Source organism: Hippoglossus stenolepis, chromosome 9 (assembly GCF_022539355.2).
Source record: "Hippoglossus stenolepis isolate QCI-W04-F060 chromosome 9, HSTE1.2, whole genome shotgun sequence".
In the NCBI taxonomy this organism is placed as follows: domain Eukaryota; kingdom Metazoa; phylum Chordata; class Actinopteri; order Pleuronectiformes; family Pleuronectidae; genus Hippoglossus; species Hippoglossus stenolepis.
Window position 1 is genome coordinate 8,809,418 of NC_061491.1, and position 27,805 is coordinate 8,837,222.

At 42.6% G+C, this 27,805-nt stretch overlaps 1 protein-coding gene across 1 annotated transcript; it reads left to right on the top strand.

Moving 5' to 3' along the window:
- The first annotated feature begins 51 nt into the window (after positions 1 to 51).
- LOC118114561 (transmembrane protein 132D) lies at positions 52 to 27,681 on the top strand. Its single transcript, XM_035165072.2, has 9 exons — positions 52 to 717; positions 5,755 to 6,622; positions 13,874 to 14,011; positions 17,966 to 18,158; positions 20,526 to 20,669; positions 24,595 to 24,800; positions 25,061 to 25,325; positions 25,544 to 25,735; positions 25,824 to 27,681. Exons 1-9 carry the CDS (start codon positions 645 to 647, stop codon positions 27,123 to 27,125), a joined length of 3,381 nt encoding a protein of 1,126 aa, XP_035020963.1. The 5' UTR covers positions 52 to 644; the 3' UTR covers positions 27,126 to 27,681.
- Positions 27,682 to 27,805: the final 124 nt, after the last annotated feature.

Consider the following 27,805-nt stretch of genomic DNA (forward strand, 5'->3'; position numbering starts at 1 on the left):
TTGAGTATAATGAAGCCGCTGCATTAACAGATGTGGTGATCAGAAGCCACCACACTGATCGTTTCCTCTGACATCACATCCAAACCCACGCAGGGTTAATCCTGTACCAGCTGCGCACTGGACGTGGCTTCCTGAGCGGATGGACAGTGACAGATGATGAGTTTAGTGCCCTGAGGATTGCGCACAAGACACCCAGTGATCGCTCACTGTCCTAACAGCCGTTTAACACCGCAGAGTCCCCGCCGCGGCAGCAGACGGAGGAGACGGACTCCGAGTGGGACTTGTTGAGATTATTTGCTTAGAAGGTGACATTGATCGAAACTGAAGATCATCGGTAACGCCGCTTCAGCTCAAGATCCCCTCATCTTCTGACCGGACGCGAAGTCTCCAGGAGAGACGTCCCCAGACTCGTTACGCACAACTTTTACGCACAGCCGACGAACGGATCTCGACGCGAGGTCCATGTCACTTTCAGCTCGGACTACGCTACGATTTATACCCCCACAGGTGTGATTATGTTAATAAGTGTGCGAACTGCAGAAATGGATGAAACGATGCGCTCCACGCTCTGCTGAAACAAGACCTGAACCTCACGGACACTGGGAACTTGCCTGGAACAGCAGCGAGCAGCGCCGGGTGCCAAAATGAGCCTTTACTGGCAGAGCTGGAGGATCTTAAAGATAGTGTTGGCAACAATTACAGCAGTTCTTACACAAGGTAAGTGACCTGGAACTAATTGGATGTGCGTTTTGATTCTAATAATAAAAAAAAAATCTAAAATACACACGTGAAACGCAGCCTAAGCCAAAGTGCAGTGAATTAACCTGAAGCCTCGCTGTGACCACACTGGATTTAATGATGGCAGTTAAAAACAAATGATCTATTAGAATAGACTATCTGTGTTGTGCCCATGTTACTGAGGGGAGGTGGGCCCCTTTCTCTTAGCAAAGCAATGTCAGCAGTAGAACAGCCTCCCCTGGAAAGTCTAAATAATACATACATGTCCTCATTTGTGCCACAAACTTACATTTTAATCCACAGTGATACAGTATTCCAGAGAGGCTAACATGAGCATCTTACTCACTGCAGCGAAGGGGTGTCACAGCACTGAGTGGGATATTAAACATTTAGGATGAAATTGGTGAGGGGTAAAATACTTGATGGGTTTACATTACAACTTGAGCTGTGCCTTTATATGCTCAGTGCTTTCCCTCTCTCTGGGAATATATTACATCCCCTTATGGATGACTGCTAGAAAACCAGGGAACCCAATTTTCACACAAGAAGCAGACAATCTAAACTCCCAACTTTGATAATGGCAACAGAAGAGAAAAAAAAAGCACATCACAGGGGCATTTACTGAAAAGCCTATATCTGCCTCATAGCTGGCTATTTCCAGGGAATGCATGCCGGCTGATTTATGTGGATAAAAAGATGAGTAAAATTGGAAAATTGTGATAAAACTGATTTTTTAAAGCAGATTTAAGAGTCTCATTGGACATAGCAATCCCCAGCAATCACTGCATGAGCTTAAGCCTCATTCAATCTCTCTCTCTCCCCTCTCGCTCTCGCTCTCCTTATCATCTCCACCCTCTCACCACAGAACATTACATATATGATCATGATGTACTGTGATCTCCCCTCTGTTTGTATAAAACACTTACTCAAGTCTGTGAGGTGAGGATATAATGCTGCCAAATCCACTTTAACAAGACGATTAGAATAATAAGTTGTATTTTAACTTATATCCTGGATGTAGTTAGGCCTGTGGTGCAGGTCTGTTGTTATCAGATAATGCAAATTCTTGTTGCGTTATCAGTGCATAGTTTTGAAAACTCTATATTTTACAAATTTGGGTTAAATTGAATGTGTTGCACTCATCGTAACAATCATGACATTTGAGAGCATAAATTCAGGAATATGAACTCACATCTTTGTGACTTTCATTTAATTGGGTAACACAATTTTCCAATTAGCTGCCTGCAGCGGACACCACATGCATGTCTCACAGAACTTTTTGAATTCGATTTTCTCCAAATTCCTAGTCACACTTTGATAATTAATTGCAATGGCTGAAAGATACTTAATTCCTAAGCATAGTATCAGCTTCCCTCAGTTAAAAGCCACCGTTTCCCTTCCCAGGCGACTGCAAAGTGTTTCAGCGTCTCACAGACGACATAAATACAAATCTTTGCGTCTAAGGACCTACTCATTGACAAGCTGTCAGATCCTAATGAGACTGTACCTGTTTCGCTATAAAAGGTGCTGGAAAGGTCAGCCAGTTAAAAGATAGAAACACACAGGGCTGACGTCAGATTAAGAAAATGCTGTTTGCCACAGGTGCTGTAAGCATCTGGCCTCTTCCTAACACTTTCTTATTTTAGTGTTATAATCAGGGTATTGCTATAAATGGGCCCAATATTTGATCCAAAAGGAGGCGTGAAAGAGAAACTCTGAGGCACAAACACGTCTTTTATAATCTCTCAATCACAGATTAAAATGCAGACATCCATTGTTGTCGTCTGCGGTGCTGTTGGGAGTTGAGTCACTTCTGCATCTGCTTTGCACATATGGCAGGAGTCATTACTGCACATTAAAATTCACAATGGTATCTCCAGCTTTGTGCCTTTTTAATAGAATAATACAGAGATTGATTACAAATGAAGAAATCGCGCTGAAAGAGAAATGCACTGAAAAGAGGTTAGCTGACATGCTAGTGAAGACGGGTTAATGCTGGGCCTCGAGACAAACCATAGGATGAAATGCCGCTCGTTAGACAGAGCAGTGTTTTTTATTAAAACTGGTAATGGGGAACATTACTATTGAAATGAATATGCAAGACTAAAGCCCTAAGTAAACGCTGTCGTTACTCACGCAGAACTAATCTCAGTTTGGTTTCCCTTTCTGAAATTGAACTTGCTTCATATGAGTGACTCCACTGAAAACAAACAGAGCTGCAGGATAGTGTCAACATGAAAAGCTCTACTACACAATGTCACAGGAAATCCCTGTTTACGTACATTTTCTGTTTTCAACCATAGATGGATTGTGATGGAACACATCTCTGCAGTCTGATCTGATTCAAGGAGCGTTCTCAGCTGGAAACATGAACTAAGCACCGATTAACAACAGTGGATTTAAACCCTTGCATTAAATGAGGAGTAAACATAAACCATAGAGAAAAATAATTAATCAAAGCAACCGCGTGGGGCAGTGAACGTGTCAGTGTGCAGGACAGCAGGAGTCCTGGAGACGAGGGGGAAGCATGAGCATGGCAACACTGATGCTTTCTGACTCGGCCAAGAAGGAAGAGAAGCTGAGGCTCTTCAATGAGTGATTTGAGAGGCGGGAACAGCTGGTGCCGTGGATTTGCTCTCATGTTTTATCAGTTGAGGGCAGGACCACTGAAGTGGAGTTTTGTTTACATTGGCTACTTGTTAAATCAAAAAATATTGGCAAAGAAAATACTGGCAAAGAAGAACTCTCTCTAAAAACTGCAAAAAAAAAATAAAAAATCTTAAGCAAACAATTCCTGCAATGTCTGGCATCACATTCACAAATAGATTGTGTGTGCTGTGTATGCTTCATTTAATCTGTTTCCTTTGGGTCGTGTGGAATGAGAAGCATGTGAAATAACAAGAGGAGCGCAGATGACCCATCAAACACAACTGTAAAGGGATGGGCTTTCATGTGCAGCACTTTGTTTTCACATTGGCACTGCGCTCTCCCCGCTGGAGTCACTGAGCCAGTTTATATTCACTCCAGCCAGAGCCGCTGCCAGCTCTGGTATTAAACAGCACATCTGTCACTATGGCCACCGGTAGGCTAAGCCAGGACAACCCCCTGCTCCCGGCTCCAGTGTCTGCCTCAGTGTGTCGCCCACTCAGAGAACATGACTGACACTCTCGTCTGTGAGTGAAGGGAGTGGAGGGGGGAGATCGATGGTGTTGGGTTAGGACTGTGACACTTACAGTATAGTCGTTGCTGTGCGAGCTGTCGGAGCATCATGACGGGCCTTTGAATGGGTGCACGAGTGAGGATGAAGAAGCAGAGGAGGGCGAGATAAACAAGAGGCCTGTCAAATGCCAGCAGCCATGAAGGACGCAGAGAATGGCATCTTTTATTATGATTTTACAAATGCATCTTACTCCGCTCTATCAATCTAGATATGATCTCTTCTACACCTATAAGAGAGGATCATTTGACACGATATTTGTTTGTCACCGTGCAGTGCTTTGCTTGGTGCAGATTATAATCTCCAGAGTAAACACCAGTGTTTTTGTCCTTAATTCACCAAGTAGGGCAATTAGCCACCAGATAAACAGTGCACGCTCAGGTCAGCGACTATAATCTTCATAATTCTATCAAAATGGATGTTTAATGAGGACACATGACGGCCGAGTGACCTCTGCCTCCGCTCACTTCCATCAGGGGCAAACACTCACCATCAAGCTCTTAAACCAGATCAGGGAATATTTATGCTCTCAGCTTGTTTTTACTCACTCATGTAAAAAAAGGTAATTCTTTGCACTTGTGTTTACCAGTCAGCCTGTAATCCTTTAAAACATTATACAGGCAATGTGAAGTGGCAACACAAATAATACTAACTGATTTAAAATACTCAAGATGGATTTCTGTTTTAATTAGCTTTGTATTTTTTAATCAGAATGTTGCATCCAGATCTTCTACCTCACACGATGATGTACTCGACTCATTTTTTTAATATGGTGGATCTGCAAGGCATTCAATTCACATCCCGCTGACAATCTGAAAAGCCATTTTAATCCCTCTAGTCAACCTTGTGCCAGATGTATCAGATCCCACCTTTTCCGCCCATATACAGAAAGCTGATCATCCATGTGAGAGAGATGAAACTGGGGCAGCGGAGGAGAAACGAGGAACAACAACATGGCTGGAAATATTTTTCAAGAAAACTTTTTGAATTAGTTGATTTACTTACAGTATTTTTAATAACCGCAAACACGTCTTCAAAAGCAAAGAATATTAGGAAATGAAGTAGTAGTTTATCTTTTCATGACATGAGTTTCTACATGGATATTATTTAGAACTTTAATAAAATAAAATTATTCATTAGAACCGGAAGGGATCAGAAAGGTGTGAAAAGTATTGTAATTTTTCTTTTGACTATTGGTGGAGGTGTAGAGCAGTGGAGGGTCTTTTTTATTCTTTGTAAATACGGTTTTTAAATAGTCAGACAGACAGCTTAAGTCTGCAGCATGTTCATGAAGGTGCACTTTGCCATATGCAGTGGAAAACAGTTGTGCCTCTTTATCAGGGATTTATTAATGTGTACATCTGTGGCTCACAGTACAAATTCCATTGAGAGATTAAGATTGAAACTGGGGTGCAGCATTAAACAACACCGGAAAATGTAAAATCCGCAGAGTTCCCCCGTTGGTCCATGCAAGCAGAAGCTGCTGTGGCAGAAACCAAAACACTCCTAAGCTTCTCTTGTTGTAATTTACATTATTTCGGACTTTGTGCTCTGTTACAGGGATTTTTAGGTTAAGCTCAGAGGCCTTTTAGTGCAATACTTTGATTCCCCACTCAGTTGATCATTTGGCCTAAGATAACTTTTAAACCCAAGTGTTAGTTCCGGGGATAATATTTTAATGTCACATGTGAAGGAAAGGTGACGGCCTTACTTCTGTTTTTGTTGCAAGTACAATTCTTAGAAATATAGAGCTGTGACTTTTATCAAGCTGAGAGTAATTTTCCATTCTTTCCTTTCAGATTTGAGCAGTAAAGAGCTGACCGACAGGAAGAGCCCAGTGCCGTTCCCTGTCTTCTTGCCAGTCAACTACGACGTGCGAGACGCTGACTACCTCTTCCTGAAGGAGGCCGGCCAGGACTTCATGAGGAACTCCAGCATGCAGAGTCACACGCAGCCCTTTGTTATTTTAAGAGCCAGCCGCCAGCCAGCTGTCAACGCGAGCTATGGCACCATGTCCACCGAGCAGCTTGTGCCTCTGGATCTGGTTCAGTCTGTGCAGCTCTTCGACGCTCCAGAGGTCTTCACCTTTAACTGGAAAATCCAGGCCTTTGCACTGACGCCCCGGGTTTTCTCCTCCAAGCCCAAAGTGCGGGTGCTCTTCTATGTCGCAGGGAGGGATTGGGGCAGGGGGGAAGGAGCTGTGGATGAGTTACCGTGTGTGACAGTGTACGCTTTCTGGCAGACCCAGGAGGTCAGGGCCTCTTGTGCCATTGGGGGCGAGAGGGGAACCTGCATCGCCGAGCTGGCTCCATCTCTTGGCTGGTTTGCTCCGGGGTCAGAAGGCACCAGCAGGGAGCGGCAGGACCCATCTACTGGGAACCCTGTGGAGCTGTACTACCAGGCTCAGCCTAAAGTCAGAGGGAAATGTTATTCTGTGGATGGAAGTCGCTCACAGCAGCAGGCCGAGTATGTTCCTGTCACTCCCATGCAGAGGATCGGCAGTGTGCGACTTCTGCAGGTGCCTAAAGGGATGGCAACACTCTCTCGCCTCAAGCTTGGCAACGCCATTGTCATACGGACGTCCTCCAAACCGCTGAAGAAGACCGATATCGCCACGTTCTACATACTCATGGCCAGCTCTGCTCAGCTGACTAACTTCACACTCAGGTAAGATTGTGTTTTCTTTTGTCTGACCGTTTCCAAACGTCAGAACGGTAAATGGTCTGTATTTATATAGATCTTTTCCAGTCTTGAAGACCACTCAAAGAGCTTTACATTACAGTTTTGCCATCCACACATTCATACAGTGCATCTATCTGCTGCTCTTTTTCTATGAGGAGGGGCAATTTTGGGGTTCAGTATCTTGCTCAAGGACACTTCGGCATGCGGAATAGGGAAGATTGGGATCAAACCGCCGGCCCTCTGGTAGGAATTCAACAAGGGGGAAATGTTCGATAACAGTCCTCGTTTCAAATCCTTGCACAAATCCCTCTCCATCATAAGAAATAAGGGAATATTGGAGGAAATTAGATTGAGGATGGATTATGGCATTTTTTTGAAAATATTACCAAGGTTAACTGTCTCTCTGGGAAGTGGGTTGGATTATTTGATTTAGAGTTGAAAACAAGAACATTAAGGGCTGTTTGAAGTGCACTAGTCACCAAGGTTGACATGGATCAAATCAAAATCACGTGTGGCCTGTGACTCATGGGTATTCTCGGGATCTGTGTTCACACATGCGATACGCTGCTATTGAATGAATGAAGATCATGGGTATTACTGGCATAGGTCAATTTAATTCAAGGCTCTGCTCCCCTTTGGAAATGCAGAATATTACTGTTTGACTAAAGATGAGAGCATTTGTAGTACCAATCTAAAGCAATCTTTTTTCTCTGGAGGTCTCTGTGACATCTTTGGTCATAAAAAAAGAGGCACATCACGTGACCACTCAAGTACACTGGGTTTGTGCATGCCGGTGTAAACAGGCATTCCTCGAATAATAGCTTGTCTGCTTCAAACAGCTTTATAATTGTAAAATGCAGAATTCAACTGCACAATAGCTGTCAGCAGAAACAGGATGATTATCCATGTTGGGTTCTACACTGGGTTCTAGCCGAGGATAATGCTGGTTGTTTTCTTACAGAAGGGGGGGTCAGTGGATAGGAGCCTGAAGAATTGACAAAACACCTCCCAACACCTCAGTTTCTTCCTGTCCAGAGTAAAATGATAAATGTGAATTGTGTTTTGCCCTGTCGAAGGAGAATTTCTGTCACTGATGAGTCACACAATAAAGATAATCTATCATCTAAAGCAGGGCCAGCAACATTTCCAAACATGAAAAAGTTTGTTCTTCCATTTTTTTCAAGGTGAAATGATGAAACATGAGGGATTGGCAGCTCAAAAGTGGATTTGAATTAAAGGCTCAAACAGTTTGGTTTTCATGGTCATCAGCAGCGAAATATCTTTTGCTATTGGATATCAAATAGAAGCGTGTTGCAGCGTCGCTGGATTTGTCCATGTTAGCTGTCAGAGTAGACAAGTACAGATTCATACTAACTTGATTAGAACTGCCTTTTTTATTATTATTATTATTATTATAGATACTATCTGCTTTGCTCTCCGCCAGTGAAGAATGAACTGTCAGAAGGAGTGAAATACATTTTTCTCACAGTTATGTACTAAGGAGATTTTGATCATGACAAAGGCATGTCATAAATCTGTCTTTCACGTGTGGTTTGCTATCACATCATGTGATAGATGATATTGGTGTTTGCTGTGTTTTTTGGTTGACGTCCAGTAAGTTGTCCTGACTCAAGGAAACAAGAAAACAGACCAAGAACAAGAAAGACCTTGAAGGGCGGCTCATGCAACTATTCCTTTACAATTGTCACAGCCTGTCCCTGTGGATTGAGAAACTCTGTGGTACACAATCAATACTTTATGAAAAATAAATAATACTTGACTCACTCCGGCCTTGACTCGCTCATACATGCTTCAGTGGAGGTGAGCGGGTGAGGAGGCGATTCCTTTTCCACCTGTTCCCACATTCATCCACTCAGGCAGTCCTGAAATGCTGCAGTAGCTGAATATTGATTGGGTGGACAGCTATGCATGGATGCACTTGTCCTTCTCGTCCAATTTCAGAGTTTGTCGTTTGTCAGAATTTCTCTTCAGGTTTCTGGTGCTGTAAAGGAAACAGAGGGACAGAGCTGAAGGTTCTTTTTCGTCGGAGAAACATTAACTTGCGTCCAGGTGTTTTAAAGGTTTAGATTATTGGTTTCATTTTGTTACCCTCGCGGGAGCAATGAAGCCAGAGAAGAAATCCTGATTTCCCCTCTTCATTCTGTCGCTTTTAATCATTCCTGCTTTAATTCATTTACTCAGTCTCTCATGTTTCGGAGTCCGATAGCAGAAATGTCACCTCCTCTTTCCTCTGTTTCTTTTTTTCCCTTTCCTTTTTCTGTCCTTCCCTCTCTCTTCCTATTATTTTACTCTTCTTTATTTATCTCATCTGCCCCCTCATTTCCTCCTTTTCATTTCCTTTTCTTTCCTTCCACACCATTGCTCTCTTCATAGCAATTGTTCTGGGTTGGAAGTTATTGGAAGACACTTTGTGGTAGTTAACCTTGTATGATGGGCAGTTCTATTTATCTAGTATGTACTGGTGACTGTTTCTATCTCCCCTCCCCCAGCTTATTAACACATTAACAGGCGCTGTGCATCCCCTCTTCAACAGCTGTCTGTGTGCTTTATCACTGTCTGAATGTCCCATTAAGCTTTGCTTAATACTCTCATCAGCATGATAAACCTGTTATTGATGTCTATAGCTGGAGCAGAGGGACATACAAATTTGAGGTCGATTGAGAAAAGACAAGCCATACCTGTCCGCTCCGGCAAAATGAAGCTGTCATACTCAGTGACAGTTTGATAAAGGTCATATTGTATTACCATCATCACAATAGTCACGTAAAGGGCATTTAATAGTGTACGCCCAGCCACTATGACCATACATTGTTTTTGACTGTATTCTAAAGGCAGTTAAAAGTCACCTATGAGCCAGTTTGTCTTGTTCCATGAGTTTTATTTAGAGGCAGCATGTGGCGATAAATAAACTTGAACCTCTGTATCAACAGGACGCCGTGCCAGTGAGCGTTTCAACCAGGGAGCCCAATCACTCATCTGTGTGACAAATAGGACTTTTACATCCTCTGTTAGTGCCGCGGTGCCTGCCATTTGGCAGGATTGTTGCATGAGCATCTCCCCAGCTCCCTAAACTGCTCCATAAGTACGATAAGCACGTTGCCGATGGCTGGCCATCAGACTGGCTAAACGATGGACATTTGACTGCATAATTAACGATTGCATCTGTTTCAGATTGCACTGGGGTTCAGTGGTGGTACTGTGGCCCCTCAGCGCTGCATTCTCTGAGCCAAAGATGGGAACACAAATTATATCAGGGAAGTAATTACAAACCCTATGTAACATCCTGATAGCAGCCGTGGTGATGAAATGCATCTGGGCCATGCTGTCTCACTCACACAGAGGATGCAATCTCTCTTCTAGGACTTTGATCAAACTGCGTCTGTGTTTTATTCTATTATTTATTCATGTTTTTGAATTGGTCTCATTCTTTTACTTTCCTTTGTTGGTCATAGCTCTGTGATCTTTCAAAAAGTGTAAAGAAAACTTCATTCCACAAATAAGTAAGGGAAGGGAGCTGACTGATAAAGGTCACAAGGTCTGCTTTGAGTGTATTTGACAGTGTGTGTATCTATTTGTGTGCCAGTTTGCGTCTGGTGGCATTTTTATGTACATGCGTGTGTGTGTGAGTGAATGAGGTGTATGTAAAAGGTGAAACAATAGTGCCACTTATGCCTTGCGTGGTCAGAAGTGAGATGGATGGCAGGTGCAGGACCTGAGAGCTGCTGTTCTCACACACTGTCAGCTTCAGTCTCCACAGCCATCCATCTTCCCTGCCCCGGTTCCTCCCCCTGCCTGCTGCCTCCTGGGGGCCCGCTAACCAAGGCCGTGGACACTAGTTCTTGTTCCCAACCACTCAAAGAAAAACACCTCTTCCAGTCACATGGGATTTTTATTTTTTTTTTACACAAGGGGGGCTGAGAGAAAGAAAAAAATGGGCTGAAGATAAGTCTCCTTGTTAGTGTCACTTTTTATTAGGTAAGCCCCTCACCACTCAGCTCAATACACGGAGGCGTTTCATCACAGCAGGCCATGTTGTTCAGAGGCCATTACTAGATTAACAGTCCTCCTAGGTTTTCTCATTACTACATTGAGTATGCCATCATGCTTACCTCATTGATTATGCCGGATTAAAGTTTCTCCAAATTGAAAGAAAATAATCGCACTGCACTTACAATTCTCCACAGGCAGCGTCGGTGCTGCAATTAAACACAAAAATGGGAAATGAAATGTTGGGACAACACGGTAATGCATTGGTTAGCACTGATGCCTCACAGCAAGAGGGGTCTTGGTTCAGCCGGGGTCTTTCTGTGTGGAGCTTTCACGTTCTCCCCGTGTCTGCTTTGGTTTTCTCCTGTCTGAAGACACACAATCTGGAGTTAGGTTAATTGGAGACTCTAAAGAAGATGAACGGTTTTCAAGATATGTGTTCCACATACACGCAGACAGACATACAGACATACAGACAGACAGACAGACATTTGTGGAATCAGTTGCTAGATATGTTTCTTCATCTTCTTGCTGAGTGGTTTATGAGATGATGCTAATGTCTGAACTGTTACTGGAAACAGAAATAGTTAGCTTATAGCTCTGGCCAAATATAATCAAACCCACCTACTAGCACCTCTTAAAGCTCGCTAAGTAACATTTTTTAATTTATAGAAAAACCGAGGTGTAAAGACGACACTTGGAGGGGCTGTAGAAACAGAAAGAATTATTTAGTGTTACCTCGGCTGTATTGTATTGTTCCTTCTGGTTCTTGCCTCACATTTCATTATAATTAGAAAGCTGTAGCCAGTTCACATTAAAACCAAAGCGTGTGTTTCTCTCTGCTCATTTAGCCCAGGCTGCGTGTTTGTCCCCGTGTGTTGTGTTGCTCCTCTGCCTCCTGGGAGCCCTCTGACTGATAACACTGGACTGGCTTCACCTTTCTGCTCTCTCATATCGTGCACAGCACACAGGGAAGATACAAACACAAAGACCATGCAGCACCCACAGGGTTTGGATCCTTTATCTGATTTATTTTGGTGAGAACCAAAGAATTAGTTAGTTCAGTGTGTGTCTTCTGATCCGCATCTCTCACAGCAGCCTATGGTTGGTAGTAAAGATGGCAGAGTGAGAGGTCAGAGGCTTTAACATAACTACCTGCAGTGGGTCGTAGGAGTTACAGCGGGTCGTCTGTTAAATGGAGAGCAGGCGGTTTGATTCCCAGCTCTTCCATCGTGTGTGCCGAAGTGTCCTTGGGCAAAATACTGACCCCCAAATTTGTCCTGATGCCTGTGGTAGCAGTGTGCGAATGATGTGTGATAGATGCACTGTATGAATGCTTGAATGTTTGAATGTAACTGTAAAGAGCTTTGAGTCGACTCTATCTAAATACAGACCATTTACTGAACCTTATAGTAAATAATCTAACCCTAACCCATAAAAGTGTTCACTGTATGCGATCATGACCAAAAGACCCGGGAGTTTTTTAATTTTCCAGACCAGCCACGGCACCAGATGCTATCACCTTTTAGCCCTATGCTACCTGGCTTAACCTGTGTTAATCAGATAAACCGGCGTCTGTGCTGTGCGGCTGGAATTGAAGCAGACAGTCTTCCAAGTCATGATGGCACAAGATTAAAACCACTATTATAAAAAAAGTCACTGCTGACAGTGACGTTTGACCTGTAGCCGAAGATCTTTGACTGTTTGAACTTTTAAAGGTGTCACAATTGCCAAATCTATCAGCTCTGAGAAAGAGCGAGAGTAAAAAATAAATAAAAGCTTTATTCATGCCCTGCGACTGTAAAGGCACTGGTTCGTGTTAGACAGAGTGGCATTTATAGCACGGACATCCATGCCAAGATCTGTGGCCACTCGAGACCTCAGATTACATGCTGGATGTGCAGATGTTGTCACACAAACTTACAAAATGTGCACACAACACTCATGAAGAGGTTATCTTGAATATTTTCAAATTAAATATTAATGCCGGTAGATCGTTTTGTTTAATTGTGCTGAACAGGGAGCAGTGTTCCCCCTCCTGTTGCCTGAGGAGTCCAAACCAACCTCAGCCCAGAGCTGAGCGCAGCTCATCATCAGATTGCTGTTGCTCCTATTATAGATTACACCTCCTCAGAGGCTCGTAATGCACTTTGTTTTTATCTCAAAGATTCAGCGATAAACCGCACAGCTTTGCATGCAGATGAAAACCAAAGACAGGAAAATGTTTCTCTGAACTGTTTATTGGAGCTTTGAGTATATAAAAAAAGGAGCAGTACATAGATTACTGGTATTGTTGCAGCAGAAGACTGGAACTTCTTGGCATCTCTACATGCGTGCCTCTCCTGGCCTGACTTGATTGCAATTCTTGTACAAGAATATTTCATCAACATCTGGCATACTGCAAGCTGCTTACGCTGGGAAAGCCCAGTGGGAAGGTCTGAACATTCAGATGCACAATACTTAACATCTGCAAATTAGGCACTAAGGACACGAAAGATCTATTAGTACAGTTTAAATAATGAGTGCACATAAGGATGAACAGAGAGAGCAATGTTTTTCTAATGCGAAGGGGTAGAGGGTGATTAGAAGGGTAGTAAATCATTAATCGTTGACATTTTCTTTTATCTCTACCATGTTTTGCTTGCTTTATGTAAATAATGAATGATATCCATATTGTTTTATATGTATTTTATCATAGATAATATATGACAATCACATTGAAACTGCCTTTTATTTGAAGTCCTGGTTTAATTGAAATAAATAATTGTACTACGCCCTTGATGATGGCTGTTTGTATTATGGATGGCAAGATGCTGATCAGGTTATATGTCTGTATGCTGCACTTTATTTGGACTGCCCGACTTTCACTTGATCTTATTTATTCTGTAATTTTTTTTCCTTCTTGTGTATTTATATGCGATATACTTGGTATTATTTATATGGTTATACTCGGCTGCAAATTATATTGAAACTTTAATGATGCTTAACGATGCTTGCAGTTGAAAGCTGAAGTTTAAGACATCAAATTTGACAGATCCTGCCGGAGGAAACTGCATTGTCACAAAAAAAAATGAAGATGGGGAAAGTTGTAAAAAAATATTTTAACATATATTCACTTTATATGTTTACATTTTAGAAGTACTCATTGTCTTGATTTTCATTGTCTAGTCATATGGGACATTTGAACTTCACCGCATCCTTGACCTTTTTGTTTTTGACTTTTCACAGAGCGACAGTTGAGAAAGGTGTGACCTTTCGAACAGCAGCACCCAGTAATACTTTACTGTGGGACATCACTCTGGATATGGGTGCAGATGGAACCATCGCTGTTATTTGTCAGAGGAAGGCTCCCATACCAGGAAAAAGGCAAGTGTGTCTAACCTGCCTGTGTGTTCTACCTTTGTGTGTCTCCTTTGTTATCACTGAGAAATTGATTATCGAATCTAAATTGCTATTGTTTGAATGAATACATAATACTCCCAAAGCCCAGAGTCTCACTGTCTAAGTTAAACTGTTTTAATGTAAATCCTGCAAAACATTTCAGTATCTGTCTCTGCACCTGTGGAAAGAAAGAACACGTATCTGTACTGTAGAGGTCTGAAAACAACACACTCCTCAGAGGACATCCCGATATACCCTCTCAGCACAGGTTGGCTGCAGGGGCTCTCAAAAGGCTGCCCCTTGTAAACAATGATTGCTTCCCCCGTCTTTCATTCCCCACTTCCCAAAGTGCTGCATTGTGCATGTCCATGCATTCCTAACATGCAGTAAAACATTGAGCCTGATTTAAAAGCTGCAAGCCCGGGAGGTCGTTACAGCAGAACTATAGTGAGCCATCTTCAAACATAACACTTGTCCATTCAATCTCTGCTCTTAAAAATTCCGCTTGCACCATAACCTTATTAATTGGGAATTCATCCTTTCCCTAACAAGCAGCTCATTTCAAATGTGATGCTGATGCTGCATGAAAAATTCGAATTACCAGAGTTATTACAATTCATCCTGAAGGAGATCTGAATATCAGCACTGAATCTAATGGCAATCCAACCAATAGCTGTGGAGATATTTTACAATAAAACCACAAATGTCAACAGATGAATACTGAAGGAAAGGGCAGAGGATCACTGATCAAGTCCTGACCTTAAAAGATCATGTATGGATATTGATAAGTGTTTCTGTTTGTAAGTTGTGGACCTACAGACGGGCATTTCCATGCTGCTAGCGTGGCTGACAAGTCATCTAGATGAGCTAATCGACGGATACGAAATTTAAACCAGAGTCCTATACAAGTACATTTGCAAACCCGCACCCACAAAGCTCCATGCGGGACCCGACCCGTCACTCTATCTCCAAGTCAAATTCGGACCCACCCGGTCCCGTTAACATCCAACCCGTCACCCATGATTAAACCTGCTACATACAGTCACTCACATCAAATGGTGAAGAGTTGTGTTCTTGGAAAAGCATCTTTGAATTGTCCCAGCACCTGTTCTCCTGCAGCGATCAGTGTGTTTCCTAGTCTGGTGTTGGTAGGGACAGTTGAGCCCAAGTGAAGGGGTCAAATTTGCATATGAGGCCTATTTAGATGTAAATAATTCTGCCCGTTATATCACTTTTTTGCGGGCTACCCGACCCGTTGCACAACTCTAATCCAAATATCTTGAATGCATCGTATATTCAGCAGAAAACCATCAATACTGGTAATGTTCACTTGATTTGATCCGCTGAGATTGAACTCAAACAGTGAGATTATTTCTGTTTTGTAGTGCAGCTCCCGAGAAGTGCTTGTAAAGCTAAAGCCCTAATCTGTGTGTGAGTGCCTGGCATAGCTGGAGAAGAGCAAGTGTACACAGCCAACTTTCCCAAGAAGGAAAAAGAACAATATGAGGGGACAATAGCATTTGCTGAACTCCAGTACAGAGATAAATTTAAACATCTTGAAGTTAAATGTGGCTCAGACTCCAGAGTTCATACAACACTAGACACAGCCTCCTGTAGCCAGAGACAGAGCACTGACCTTATCTGTGCTCATCATTATTGCTTTGACCTCATTATGCTGTTTTTACCCGTTTGCTGGTGCATGGATTACAACATTGTTTATAGCAATTTCTGTGGGGTTCAACATATTTTTCCACTCAGTCATTTTGGATAATCCTCTCTAAAATGTCATGAAACTAAGGGGACCCCTGCAGAGAGCCTCTACTGTCACACAGCTGTGGACTTTTTGTCTTCATGGCTTTAGTGAGCACTAAAAGTATTTGCTGTATCTGTACATTAAAGCCCTTTTTATCCTTTGTGGCAGCGGCTTGGTTTTGGATCTTAATATTAAAGTGCTGCCTCTCGCAGACAGACCCACGGCCGTAAACAAACTGTTGAAGCGTCAGTCCCCTGAAAGCTTCACAAAACTGGCTGAGGGTCTAAATAGCATGGCAACATCCTTTTATCTTATGGATATCTGTGTTAATGCATACTTAAAGGGATATAAGCGTGCTTATGTGAGTCAAGCCTATCTTGTTTTGATTCTTGACCAGAATTCCATTATTATCTTTTAATCTCAGGTCTCTCAGCAATATGCTAAGATTATTCAATTACACGAAATCTCCGCCTTTCCTCTAATAAGGGCAGATATGAGAGGGGGCTATAGAGAATGACTTGTTTGCTTTGTTGTTGAGTCTGAACCTTATTGGGGGATTAACAAAATATGATTTGCAGTTTCTCCTGTTGTTGTTGCTTTAATGCACAAAAGGCAGCCGGTACACAGCCCTATAGAGGTCATTTAAATTCAGGATGCCGGTCCAACTGTGTCTGCACAGCGTTGACACAAATATATATAACATGTACACACCGGCAGCAGTGGGTCTGATAATGTCCATGTGGGTACAGAATGTGCATTCTTACTGTGTTTTGTCCACCTATATATCTTTCCTCCTGTTCAGCACAGAGCCAAGAAAATAAAACCAGGGATACTAACTTGGGAGAGGCCAAGGGATAGTATATTGAATCCACGACTAGGACACTCTATTGCTGTGAGGTCATTATAGGTTACAAAGCCTTCAACTTTTTGGTGCATGCAGAGCGCCTCTGTCCTCAGACCACCTTTTATTCTTTATACACTTATCAGTAGCAGCAACTCCGGCAAAAGGCCAGAAGAGAGAAATTCATATCTATTCCTTTTTTTAAGTTCGATTTGTGAAAAATGCCTAGAGATGCAAAGCTCTCCACAAATTCCAAAAAAAAAAGAAAAAGGAGGGAGGGGGCATTTGGGTCTTGTCGCAACTACTGGGGATCACGCCGCTCTTCTACAAATCTCTTCGCTTACTACCCAAGGGGCAGAATTCATAACATCGCACTATGAATTTTGAGCCGGATATCTCCGAACCTCCAGTCTCTGCAAAGTCTTCTAGTATTTATCAAACGAAACGTCTAACATCCTAATGCAAAGCGTGGCTTCATCAGAATCTTTAAAAAGAGAAAAGACAGCTCTCCAGGATCCATGAGCATCGAGAGCACTGAGCACCACAGGCTGAAGTGAAGGGGGCTACACTGCCGCAGAAGCACTGGGCCTCTTTCTAGGCACAATTATCTCTGCAGGGCCTTAAAGAGAGGGAAGAGAATCTGAGACTCCAATGGTGAAGTAATCGTATAAAGTATCATTGGCTGTGATGGAAAGATTTTGTGTTCCTGCTGTTAATGTGCAAAGTGAAGGTGTTGGAAGAATCACGCAACCACCAAACTGCCAAAAAACACCAAAAAAATGCAGCATCCCACCGCTTTCACACAATCAAAACACAACATGCATAATCTGCAGTAACATTCGTTTTACAATATGTCTTGTCAAATATTACCTTGCCTTTGTTTTATTACCTCCACCAAAGAGTTAGTGTTTTATTTGTGCTTGTTTGTCTGTTGGTGAGTTAGTAGGATTACACAAAAACTAAAGGATAGATTAACACAAAATTTGGTGAAAGGATACACTATGGGTCAGAAAAGCCCCCATTACATTTTGGTGTGGATGTGGATTAATGGGCAGATCCAGGGATTGTTTTTCATTTTTGTTCACATTGCAACATGGCCTTTTGAACATTTTCATACATTTTTCACAGAATTAAAAATGAATCTTGATGGGAAAATCAAGCATGTTTAGGGGACTGATATTTGACATATTTGGTGGAGGTATGTACTCTACTCATTCTAGTTTTTACACATAATTTGTCTCGTTCGGATTGTACGCAGGAACTGTGTAGCCTGTACTGTATCTACATATGTGTTTGTGTTCTACTGTTTTCGTCTCGTTAATCGTGCTCTCTGTTCCCCACCCAGGCTTGATAGCAGCCTGCTGGAGGTGCTTCAGATGGATTTTGAGGTTGAGGAGCTGAGCAGTCCTCTCGACAGTCAGGTGATTGTATGGAAACTGGAGCTGCCGTCCCTGACCCAAAACCTAACCAAGACCGAAGGAGCCATGAGAATCTACACCACTCAGAGAGACTTTGTCGGCTTGGCTCCACTCGTAATGGTGAGTTCGCTGACAGCCTCCATGTCACACCTAATCATTATTAAAAACCTGGCACGGATGTTACAGACAGCCGCGTTTCCGATAATGCTTGGACCGTATCCTCTGAGCGTTGATGCATGAAAATATCATAAAATGCACTTTGCTGTGATCCATTCCTGTCTGGTTTGCATATGCAGACGGCTGGGTATGCTTGGGATTGTTTAGCAAATGGGTTCTATTTTGAGCAGAGAGTGACCTTGTGTTGTTGACTGTCAGCGAGCTGATGTCTCTCCTCTGTGTTGTTCTGCTCTGTTCTGGCGTGCAATATGTGGTCATCTTCTCCGACAAACAGCTGCTTCATGTGGTGCTATTTTGGTGCAGCAGGCCTCTTTATCATGCTACCTCTATAATTAATCCACGATATAATCCCCCACTACTAAATATGGAACATTACACAAAAGTTTATACCACGCTGAATTACAGCGTCCAATCTGATGTATCGGTCACCTGGGACAGTGACTTCCTAATCCAGCGTTGTTTGAGAATGACACATGACAACTTGTCATATAATACACTCACACTGCCCTCTCCCGTGTCTCTTAATTTGTTTAACCACATACTATCAATAATTTATGTAATTTATGTGAGATTAAAGTTGGACTTTAAATTAAGGCTACGTTTGGGCAGTAGTTTACTCCCATTTCACAGAGCTAAATGCTGCATTTCCATCATAATGCTGCTGGATTGCTTGAAGTTATAAGGGTTTACCACAGTGTCCTGACTTGAGAATTGGACATGGTTCATCTCCTTTGTGGATTAGAAGCCGACCTCAGGCTGAGGCCCAAACATGCAGACATTGGATGGTTGACTCGAAGGAACATTAGCATTGACTGATCCTGCTGCCGCTCAATACTTCTACATGATGGCGGGAGGCCTCGCTGACACAACCTTCAGATCCGTGTTTTTTCAACTATATTGTAATGACAGCTGGAAAAAAAAAACGATGTTCAGTTGTTTCAGCTTCATTTAAAGCAGTTTAATAGTCGAGGGACACGTATCCATCTGCTTCATCCTCGGAGCGGCCAAGTGTCTCTTTAAATTTGATTTAACTGATCATTCACAGAACTTGACCGGGCTGTGTTCCGCTGCTCTCACACTGATCTACACACACACGGACACACACAATGTTAAATCATTTCAACTTCATTTGAAACTGTGTTTCTACAGTGGAGGACACATATCCATCTGCTTCATTTATAGGCTTTGATTATTCATGCATGCATACAAATGGTTCTCTGTACACACACACACACACACACACACACACACACACACACACACACACACACACACACACACACACACACACACAAACACACACACACACTTGTGGACATTACATTGACTTACATTGATTTCCTGGAGACTTTCTCTAACCTCAACCATGGTTACTAACCCTTACCTTAACGTACGCCTAACCTAACCGTAACTTAACCCTTACTCTAACCTAAATCAAACCTTAACCTAACCCTTAACCTAAACCTAAACCTAAACCTAAACCTAATCTTACCTTAACCTAAACCTAAACCTAAACCTAAAGTTAAAGCTAAACCTAACCTTAATACGAGTCTTCACCTTAAATCTCAATGATTTACATCATGTGGACTTGATTTTTGTCCCCATAAGGAAGATAAGTCCCCATATTGTGGGGACACAAACACACACACAGATGCAGCGAGATACCCGGTAAATTATAAATAGACTGCTTTATCCAAATCACTGTATAGCTTTTCTTGCATTAACCCGTTCAAATACATGAACTCACATACTGACAACCCAACTATGACGCAAGGTGCTAGCCTCACCATGCTGAGCCTTTTGGGTTCAGTATCTCGCTCACACCCACTGGATTTCTGCGTGGTTAATGGAAGCCAAAGATGGAGCTGCGCCACCTGCTTTACCTGCCATAGCTGCCCTCTTTAATAATACATTGAGCAGTACGGAACAGGCTGTACTGTATATGCATAGATATGTGCAGAGATTAATCCTAGTCCGTGTCCCTGTCGTTAGTTATTTGGCCGTGTTTGAACTGATATGACATTGCTTTGAGGGCCGTGCCAGTGCAGCAAACTCCAAGCTTAGCTCTCCCTCACATGTGGTGACCTGATCATCACCCTGTGTAAACCCTGCTCCCTTCACCAACCTCCCGTGGGGGAAGCGTTTGGGGCAAACAGGATTACTGAGTAACTGACTCCTAAACATGAAAACCTTTAGATGTCTGGTAATTCCACCGCATAAGATGTAAAAACAAATGTAATATAATTATTGTATGAGGTTTGTTATATTTTGTTGTTTAGACTGTGTTTTATGTTCCTTGTCGCTCTGCAGGACACAGAGATCCTGAACACAGCCGTGTTGACTGGAAAGAAGGTGGCGATGCCTGTGAGGATAGTAGCTGTGGAGGAGGATGGAGTCGTCACTGATGTGTCCGACTACACAGACTGCAGCTCCAGTGATGAAGATGTTCTGAAGGTAAGATTTCCTCCTCTTTCTTTCATAGTATATTGTACAGGGAATAATAGCTTTCTGATTCTTTATTTCTTCATTCTTTGGTTTCAAGTATTCCAACTGCAGTTGTTATTATGTAGCAGATATTGCTCAAGTCTATTTGCGAAAAAGGACACTGACAAGGTAAGAGGTGAAATTGCTGTGGAATTTCTTTTAAAGATATTTTCTACACCTTTTTATTCAACTTTAAATAGCTTTCTCTGTAGTGGTATTATGTACAAAAAATATTCAATCACCTCTAGTAAATTGCTACCTGGGAACAAAAATGGGTGTAGCAGTAATGAACAGAAAAATGAGAGATATGTGTCTTTGTCTGCCAATCCCAATGCTAAGGTGAGAAAGAGAAATTCTAAAAAACACTAAAAAGCTGCTCCACAGGGGCAAGGTGGGTCTCATGTGTGATGGTGAGGACAGATGCGGACAAATAAGTTGTGCCAAAGTCACCTCTGATCCCCGTCTCTTTTCCACACAGTAAAACAAACTATTAGTTGGGCTCTGACAACATCGTCCATTCATCTTCTAGACAATGAACAGCCACTGCATTAAATTGCTCACCCCATGGTCCGCCTCCGTGCGCCCATCCTATGACTTGTCCCTTTTATCCTGTGAACCTGAGCACGGCTGACTGCCAAAAGCCGGCTTTGTTTACTGATGAAATTGAAAGTGAGGCCCCTGGCCCCTGAGGTCTGGGGCTGTGAATGTATTTACTCAAGGCTAAAGTGGCATTGTAAACAAAGAATAAAGACATGCAGCGGACTCCAGCTCTCTAATATATATTTTTTCTGCTGGTCAAATATGTCCCAAAGCAGGTTCAGCAAACAATAGACGTCTTGGCTAATAAATGTCATGTTTTGTGCAGTGTTGTGTGTTGCTCCATGAGCAGATCCAGAGGACTGTACATACAGTAAGTGCCAATGTTTTAAGTGCAGATGGGTGTCAGCTATAAGAAAAGCAGGATTATGTGAGGATGTCAAGAGGCCAGCTGTGAACTAAATCAATCTTTTCAACCCTGTGTTGTAGCCAACTTTGCTGTTGTTCTAAGCTTACTGTAGCTCAGTGTATTTGCTGACCAGATAGCAGCTTCAGTCACAAATATACCCTTTAATCTTCTTAGTCTAACAGCTTGACTCAGATATCTTTTCTCTTCTGGTGTGCCTGAAGAGTATCAAATCTGCTCGTGATAGAGGGGGGTCAGGATTTATGCAGAATGAGCAGCTCATGTGGCAAAACAAAGGCAAAACAAAGTCTAATCTGTCATGATGGAAAGGTTTTCCCCATGTGCATGGATGACGGATGGATTTAGAATTAGGGATGAGCAATACACAAAACAATAATACATTTATTTATTTGAAAAATAAAAACCATATCATTATTTTTGTAGATTTTGTGGTTTCAATATGAGTCACGATTTGAGAGGGAGTCGTAATTTCTGTATTTTTTGACAATAATGTGATGGGGGTCTGTACCAAAGCAGAAGGATATGATTTGTAGGCCGGGAATCTCTGTAGCAGCACAATGCTTCATTCATAATAGTAAGATGTGACACATTTAACCTCAATCAACAATTTGCAGCTTCTGAGATTTGGATATTGCACTTGACCAAATTACAATACCAATATACGTACATGTGTGTCTATTTAGTTGGTCAATCAGGACTTTTAATGACGTGGCGATTTGACTGAATTGCATTAAAGATTGAGTAAGTGATCCTAATCCAGTACTTTTGGTCAAATTCAGTAACTGTCAACTAGGTGTCCATTCTTTGTGTGCTAAACATATATGTATTCTGTGTTTCTACACAAGCCTGGCTCTGTACATTGGAACTGGCTTGGACAGAGCAACACAATCAGGAACAAAGGAGTTAGTGCTTGTGCACAGGACAGTGGAGAGAAGAGGGGAGATGGGGAAAGAGGGCAGTGGGAGGGACAAGTGGTAAATATGGCACATGCACCAGACTGTGTGGAGTTTAGAATGGGCTTTCCGAAAATGGTGGCGATGTTAAGGCCAGTGTTAGTATGTCAATGCTGCCTATGGGGCAAAGAAAGTAAGGGAGCTAGTAAAAACTTATGGACCCACATATATGAATCCACTTGATGCAGCAGCCCATTTGACGGCTAGTGGAGAGACCTCCCAGAGCTGAAAGGCATTAGTAAGGATGTTGCACTGTTTCTGCTTGTCGAATGGGTTACATTAGTTTTACTATGTTCTGTTGAGGCAATATGTCAGTATTGTCAACTAATGTTTGTGATAGCAAATGCAAAAACAGGTATCCGTGTCATTTCTGTTTGTCTGGTAACATAAAGTAGAATGTAACAAAAAGACATGTTGTTGGTGAGATAGTTGTATTGTTGCCAGCAAGCCATCACGTCATTTCTGCAAGTTAGCTTTGTAGCAGCAATGGGTAATGGTATTTGATTGTATAAAGAAAAAGCAAATTGTTATATAGCCACAAAGACCTAAAAAAGTGGACTTATTTAGCTGGATGCTTAATTTGTACTACATTTTGGATGCAGTGTTTGTGCGCATGGCTTTTTTTGATTTGCGTTTGGAGGCTTGAACTTAATTTTCCCCTCAGTAACACAAATGCTGTATTTATTCTGCACACTCTCAGCTTTATTAAATGTCTGCCTCTTTTTAATACTATACCCAATGATGAAAGTCAAATCCCATTTTAAATAAATATCCTTTTTGACATTCAAAACACTGAGGGATATTCCTGGCAGCAGAATGAGATTGTGACCACGATGAGTGGATGGGTGGCACGTTAACACGGTATTCTTTTATAACTAATGCTTCAGAATATTATTTAAACGTGACTCGTGTTAAGTTCAGTGGAGATCCTGGAATATGCTTCTGTGAAATAAGGGAAATGTTGTAGATCATGGATGACTGGTTGTCTGCCTGGTAAAACAGGTGACTTCGCTATAACTCAATCAGACCTTCGACGTCTTTTGTTCCATGCTTGCATTAGAAATTTTCCATAGCAACAACTGTTCCAGGGCCTAAGTGCCACATATTGTAAATCTGCTGTTTGGATATAAATCAAGCACAGAATTATCAGTGCAGAAAGGTCAGGGCATCTCAGTTAGCAGCAAGGATGACACATAGTGATGTAGTCATTTCAAAGCCAAAGCTGTGGTCATGGGTGCATGATGACTGACGCTCCGATGCGAATGATGACACGAGACCCTCTCAAAAATAGCTTGTCACTGGAACAGCACATCCTCTGGCCAACAGTTGCAAATAAGAGAGGGGGATCTATTTGCTATTTGAATTCCTCCTTAGGCTATCTGTCAAAGTCACCATTTTTCTTCCTTCTGCTCCCCTGTGCACTTCCACAGGCTGGTGACTGAATTTTAAATGCTGCGTTAATTATCCAATTTGTTCAGAGCAGTGGCTGCTGAGAGGACCAATGGAAATTACCTGACTCGTGTCTCAAAATTTTCATGAGATCTTTCAGCAGTTGCCCAAACTTGCCAAGGTCACCTTTGGAATTACAGTGTGATGTATGCACTTGGCTGTGAAGGACTGATATTCAGCGCTGCACCACATGATATTTTGATTAACATAAAATTGCAATGCTAGTTTTCCTAAAGCTTCGGACCGGTGATCATCGCAGTAGTTTATTACAGCCAGCTGACATTACTATGGTAACACACGCAGTGCAAAACTGCCTCAAGGCCATTTGATGTTGTAAGAATGACTTTTATGAGATATCAGATTATTCTCTGTCATGGGTTAGATGAGTAACAGCTCCTTCATTGACAACCATCTCAGCCTGAGTTTGATATAGACTGTTTATACGAGCGTACATACACAAAAACTTTGATATTATCATAGAAATTAAAATGATAAGATATTCATTTAGCTTTTATCTCTTCCTTCCCAGGTGTCGGACAGGTGCGACTATGTTTTCGTGAATGGCAAAGAGACAAAGGGTAAAGTGAAGATGATGGTGAACTTTACCTACAGCTACCTGAGTGCTCAGCTGGAAATGAACGTGTGGATGCCCCAACTCCCCCTCCAGATCGAGGTGTCTGACACAGAGTTGAGCCAGATCAAAAGCTGGAGGGTACCCATACTAACCTCTAAAAGGTGAGACACACAAACAAACAAAGTATTTAACACACAAACTGTGCTTATTTAGGTTCTAGATGGGATTTCTAGAAGCGTACTTCAAAATCATATCTCTCAAAGGGTTTAGGGTTTTTATTCCATTACATAATGTATTGTAATATCTCAATGTGATCCAATCAAGCAAAGAGACAGGATTAAGTGATTGAAGAATACCAGGTCAAATCATTTGCTGTGTGACAGGTGTGACCTGCATGTGTGTTTCTGTGTTCATGTCCCAGACCTGGCTGGAACAGTGAAGAAGAAGACAGGAAGGGGAAGGGCTGCATGCTGCAGTATCAGCACGCACTGGTGCGGGTGCTAACTCATTTCGTGGCAGAGCAGGCGGACCCTCGGGATCCTAAGGCCTATTTCCTGGGCTCTGATTGGCAGGTGGATGTCACAAGGCTGGTTCGATACTTCATGAAGGTGGAAGACCCTCGAGTGGCAAGGCTGCAGGCTGGAAGAGTGCTGTCGGGACGGGATCTTGGGACCACCACCATCCAGGTAATAATCTGAACTACTGCTTGGATTAACATTTGCCAAAATAAACTGTGACCAATGTCATAACAAGAAGCAATTCAGTCCCTGGATTAGATTAGAAAAGCAGTAGGATTTAGGTTTGACAAGGTCATGAATTTAACCTAACTGAACTGGTTCTGACAGGAAGATACAGTCTGAGGCACCCTAATTAATTTGTTGTATCTGATATTATTCTGTGACAGGTGTTTTCTCCACTGTCTGACACAATTTTGGCGAAGACAACTATCAAGGTTGTGGATGACAAAGTGACCATTACAGAGTTGGGGGTCCAGCTGGTTACAGGCCTCTCCATGACGTTACAGCTCAGTCCAGGAAGCAACAGGGCCATCCTGGCTACCACAACCACACAAGAGGTTCTACAGAGCCCCAAACAGGTAACAGTCTTCATAGATCTAAACATTTTAAGAACAAAGTTTAGATTCAAAGCAGTATTACAATTTCTGCCATTTTCTGCTCTTTCAGGAAGCTTTGGTCAGTGCCTGGGTGCAGTTCAGTGATGGCAGCCAGACACCTCTTGATATTTATGATCCTGCTTACTACAGAGTGACGGTGACATCCCTGAATCAGGGCGTGGTGTCTGTGCAGGGCACACCTCCGACTGTGGTGGCAGAGGGAGAGGGCGAGGGAGTTCTGGTCAGACTAGAAATGTCCATCTGTGAGGCTTGCCAGAAGTCCAAACGCAAAAGCACTGTAGCTGTTGGCAACGGCAGCCTGAAGATCAAATTTCAGGGGAATAGCGGACGGTCAACCAACAGCAATACCAGCAGCTTCGAGAGTAGCACTGTTAGCAGAAAGGACAACGGCAGTGACTATGGAAATGATGGGGAAGAGGTGGACAGTGAGAAGAAACAGAGGAAGCAATCTCCACCACGCAGCTCAACCTCAGAAAGAGAGGAGAGCGCCATGCAAAAGATCACTACCACCATCAAATCTATAGAAAGAACCTTCATAACCAGTGGCAGCCTTGGAGGAGTGGGTAAGACCAGCAATTCAGGAAACCCCAGCAGTCCTACCACGGTGGTAAATTTCAGCATGATGAGCATCCCCGGTGACGGCAGCAAAGGATATGGCTCAGACAACATGATAGTGGAGGATATGAGCAGTGTTAGCTTTACTAGCACTGTGAAAGCCCCTGGGAACCTGGTAAACTACAACAACTTCCCCACCAAGGTGGAGGAGACAGCAGAGGTAGAAATTGGTGGTGAAGAAATGTTGGCAAACAGGCCTCTCACAGACTTGGAGATTGGCATGTACGCTCTCTTGGGCGTCTTTTGCCTCGCTATCCTGGTGTTCTTGGTAAACTGTATTTCACACGTTGTTAAGTTCAGACACAAGAAGCCTCCCTCTCATACCCATGAGCCTACCGGGCACAGGCATGACTGGGTATGGCTCGGCACAGACGCTGAGCTGGTGATGAGTGTGCCAGGTAGCCCTGTGCAGCAAGACTCCCAGACTACCACCACCGTGATAGACATTGGGCCTGATAAGACCACCTCTCTGTCCAGGAGGCCCAGTTGCTTGGCCTCTGTTACAGACTCTCCCCTCGGTTGCGTGGGCTCCCTCAGGAGCAAACCTATGCACACTGACTCCCTCCACTCGCCGACCAGCAAGAGAAAGAGAGTCCAGTTCACCACCTTCTCCACACTGGAACGCCAGCATTCACCACCCAGGGAGAACGGCCATGGCATCCACTGGGTTGGGAAGGAGGACAGTTATGAGGAGGAACCCCAAGTGCCCATCACAGAGCCTGGGGACCAGTTATAATACAGAACCTGATCAGACCTCACATGTACAGTAGATGTGGCTTTGATCACCTCAATGCCTTTGTTAACTCCAACAACTGTGAAGAACATGTGATTTTGGAATTGCCCTCCTCTACATTTCATTACCTATCAAGGCCTTTTACATGTACATGTACTGTATAATATTGTTAATATTGGTGAGTGGATGCGTGGGGAGATGTTAAAGATGGCTGACCAGATGGACTCTACGCAATATTTACACAATGTTTAAAGCCACCCAATGTTAATGCTGCATGTGGATATCTACTTCTCTAATTTTTGCACTCACATGCTGGGATATACAGTATAGACACACTGACAAAGTATCTCAAATTACAAACCCAATATATCCAATTTCCAGTTATAATATAGAACTCAGTCAGACAGATATAGATTTCACCAAAACTGTGGCTTTGATCAAACATAATACTGGCTGAAATTGGTGTTTTGTATTATGAAATATCCAGGACCATTTTCTTTGTAAATTTAATTAATTAATTTTCATTTAATTTTCTTTCATTAAAATACTATGATCTTGACTGTCGCCTTTCAATTGATTTTCTAATATAAGACGCTTACCAGTTGGTAACAGGATGCTGGTCAGGTACTGATGTCTATATTTTGTGTAATGTTTCATTGTACAGCGTGACATAGTGCAAAATA

Coding starts and splice junctions, on each gene's coding strand:
- LOC118114561 (XM_035165072.2), top strand. CDS start 645: ATGAGCCTTTACTGGCAGAGCTGGAGGATCTTAAAGATAGTGTTGGCA. Junction 6,623..13,873: donor CTGACTAACTTCACACTCAG/GTAAGATTGTGT, acceptor GACTTTTCACAG/AGCGACAGTTGAGAAAGGTG. Junction 20,670..24,594: donor GTGATGAAGATGTTCTGAAG/GTAAGATTTCCT, acceptor CTTCCTTCCCAG/GTGTCGGACAGGTGCGACTA.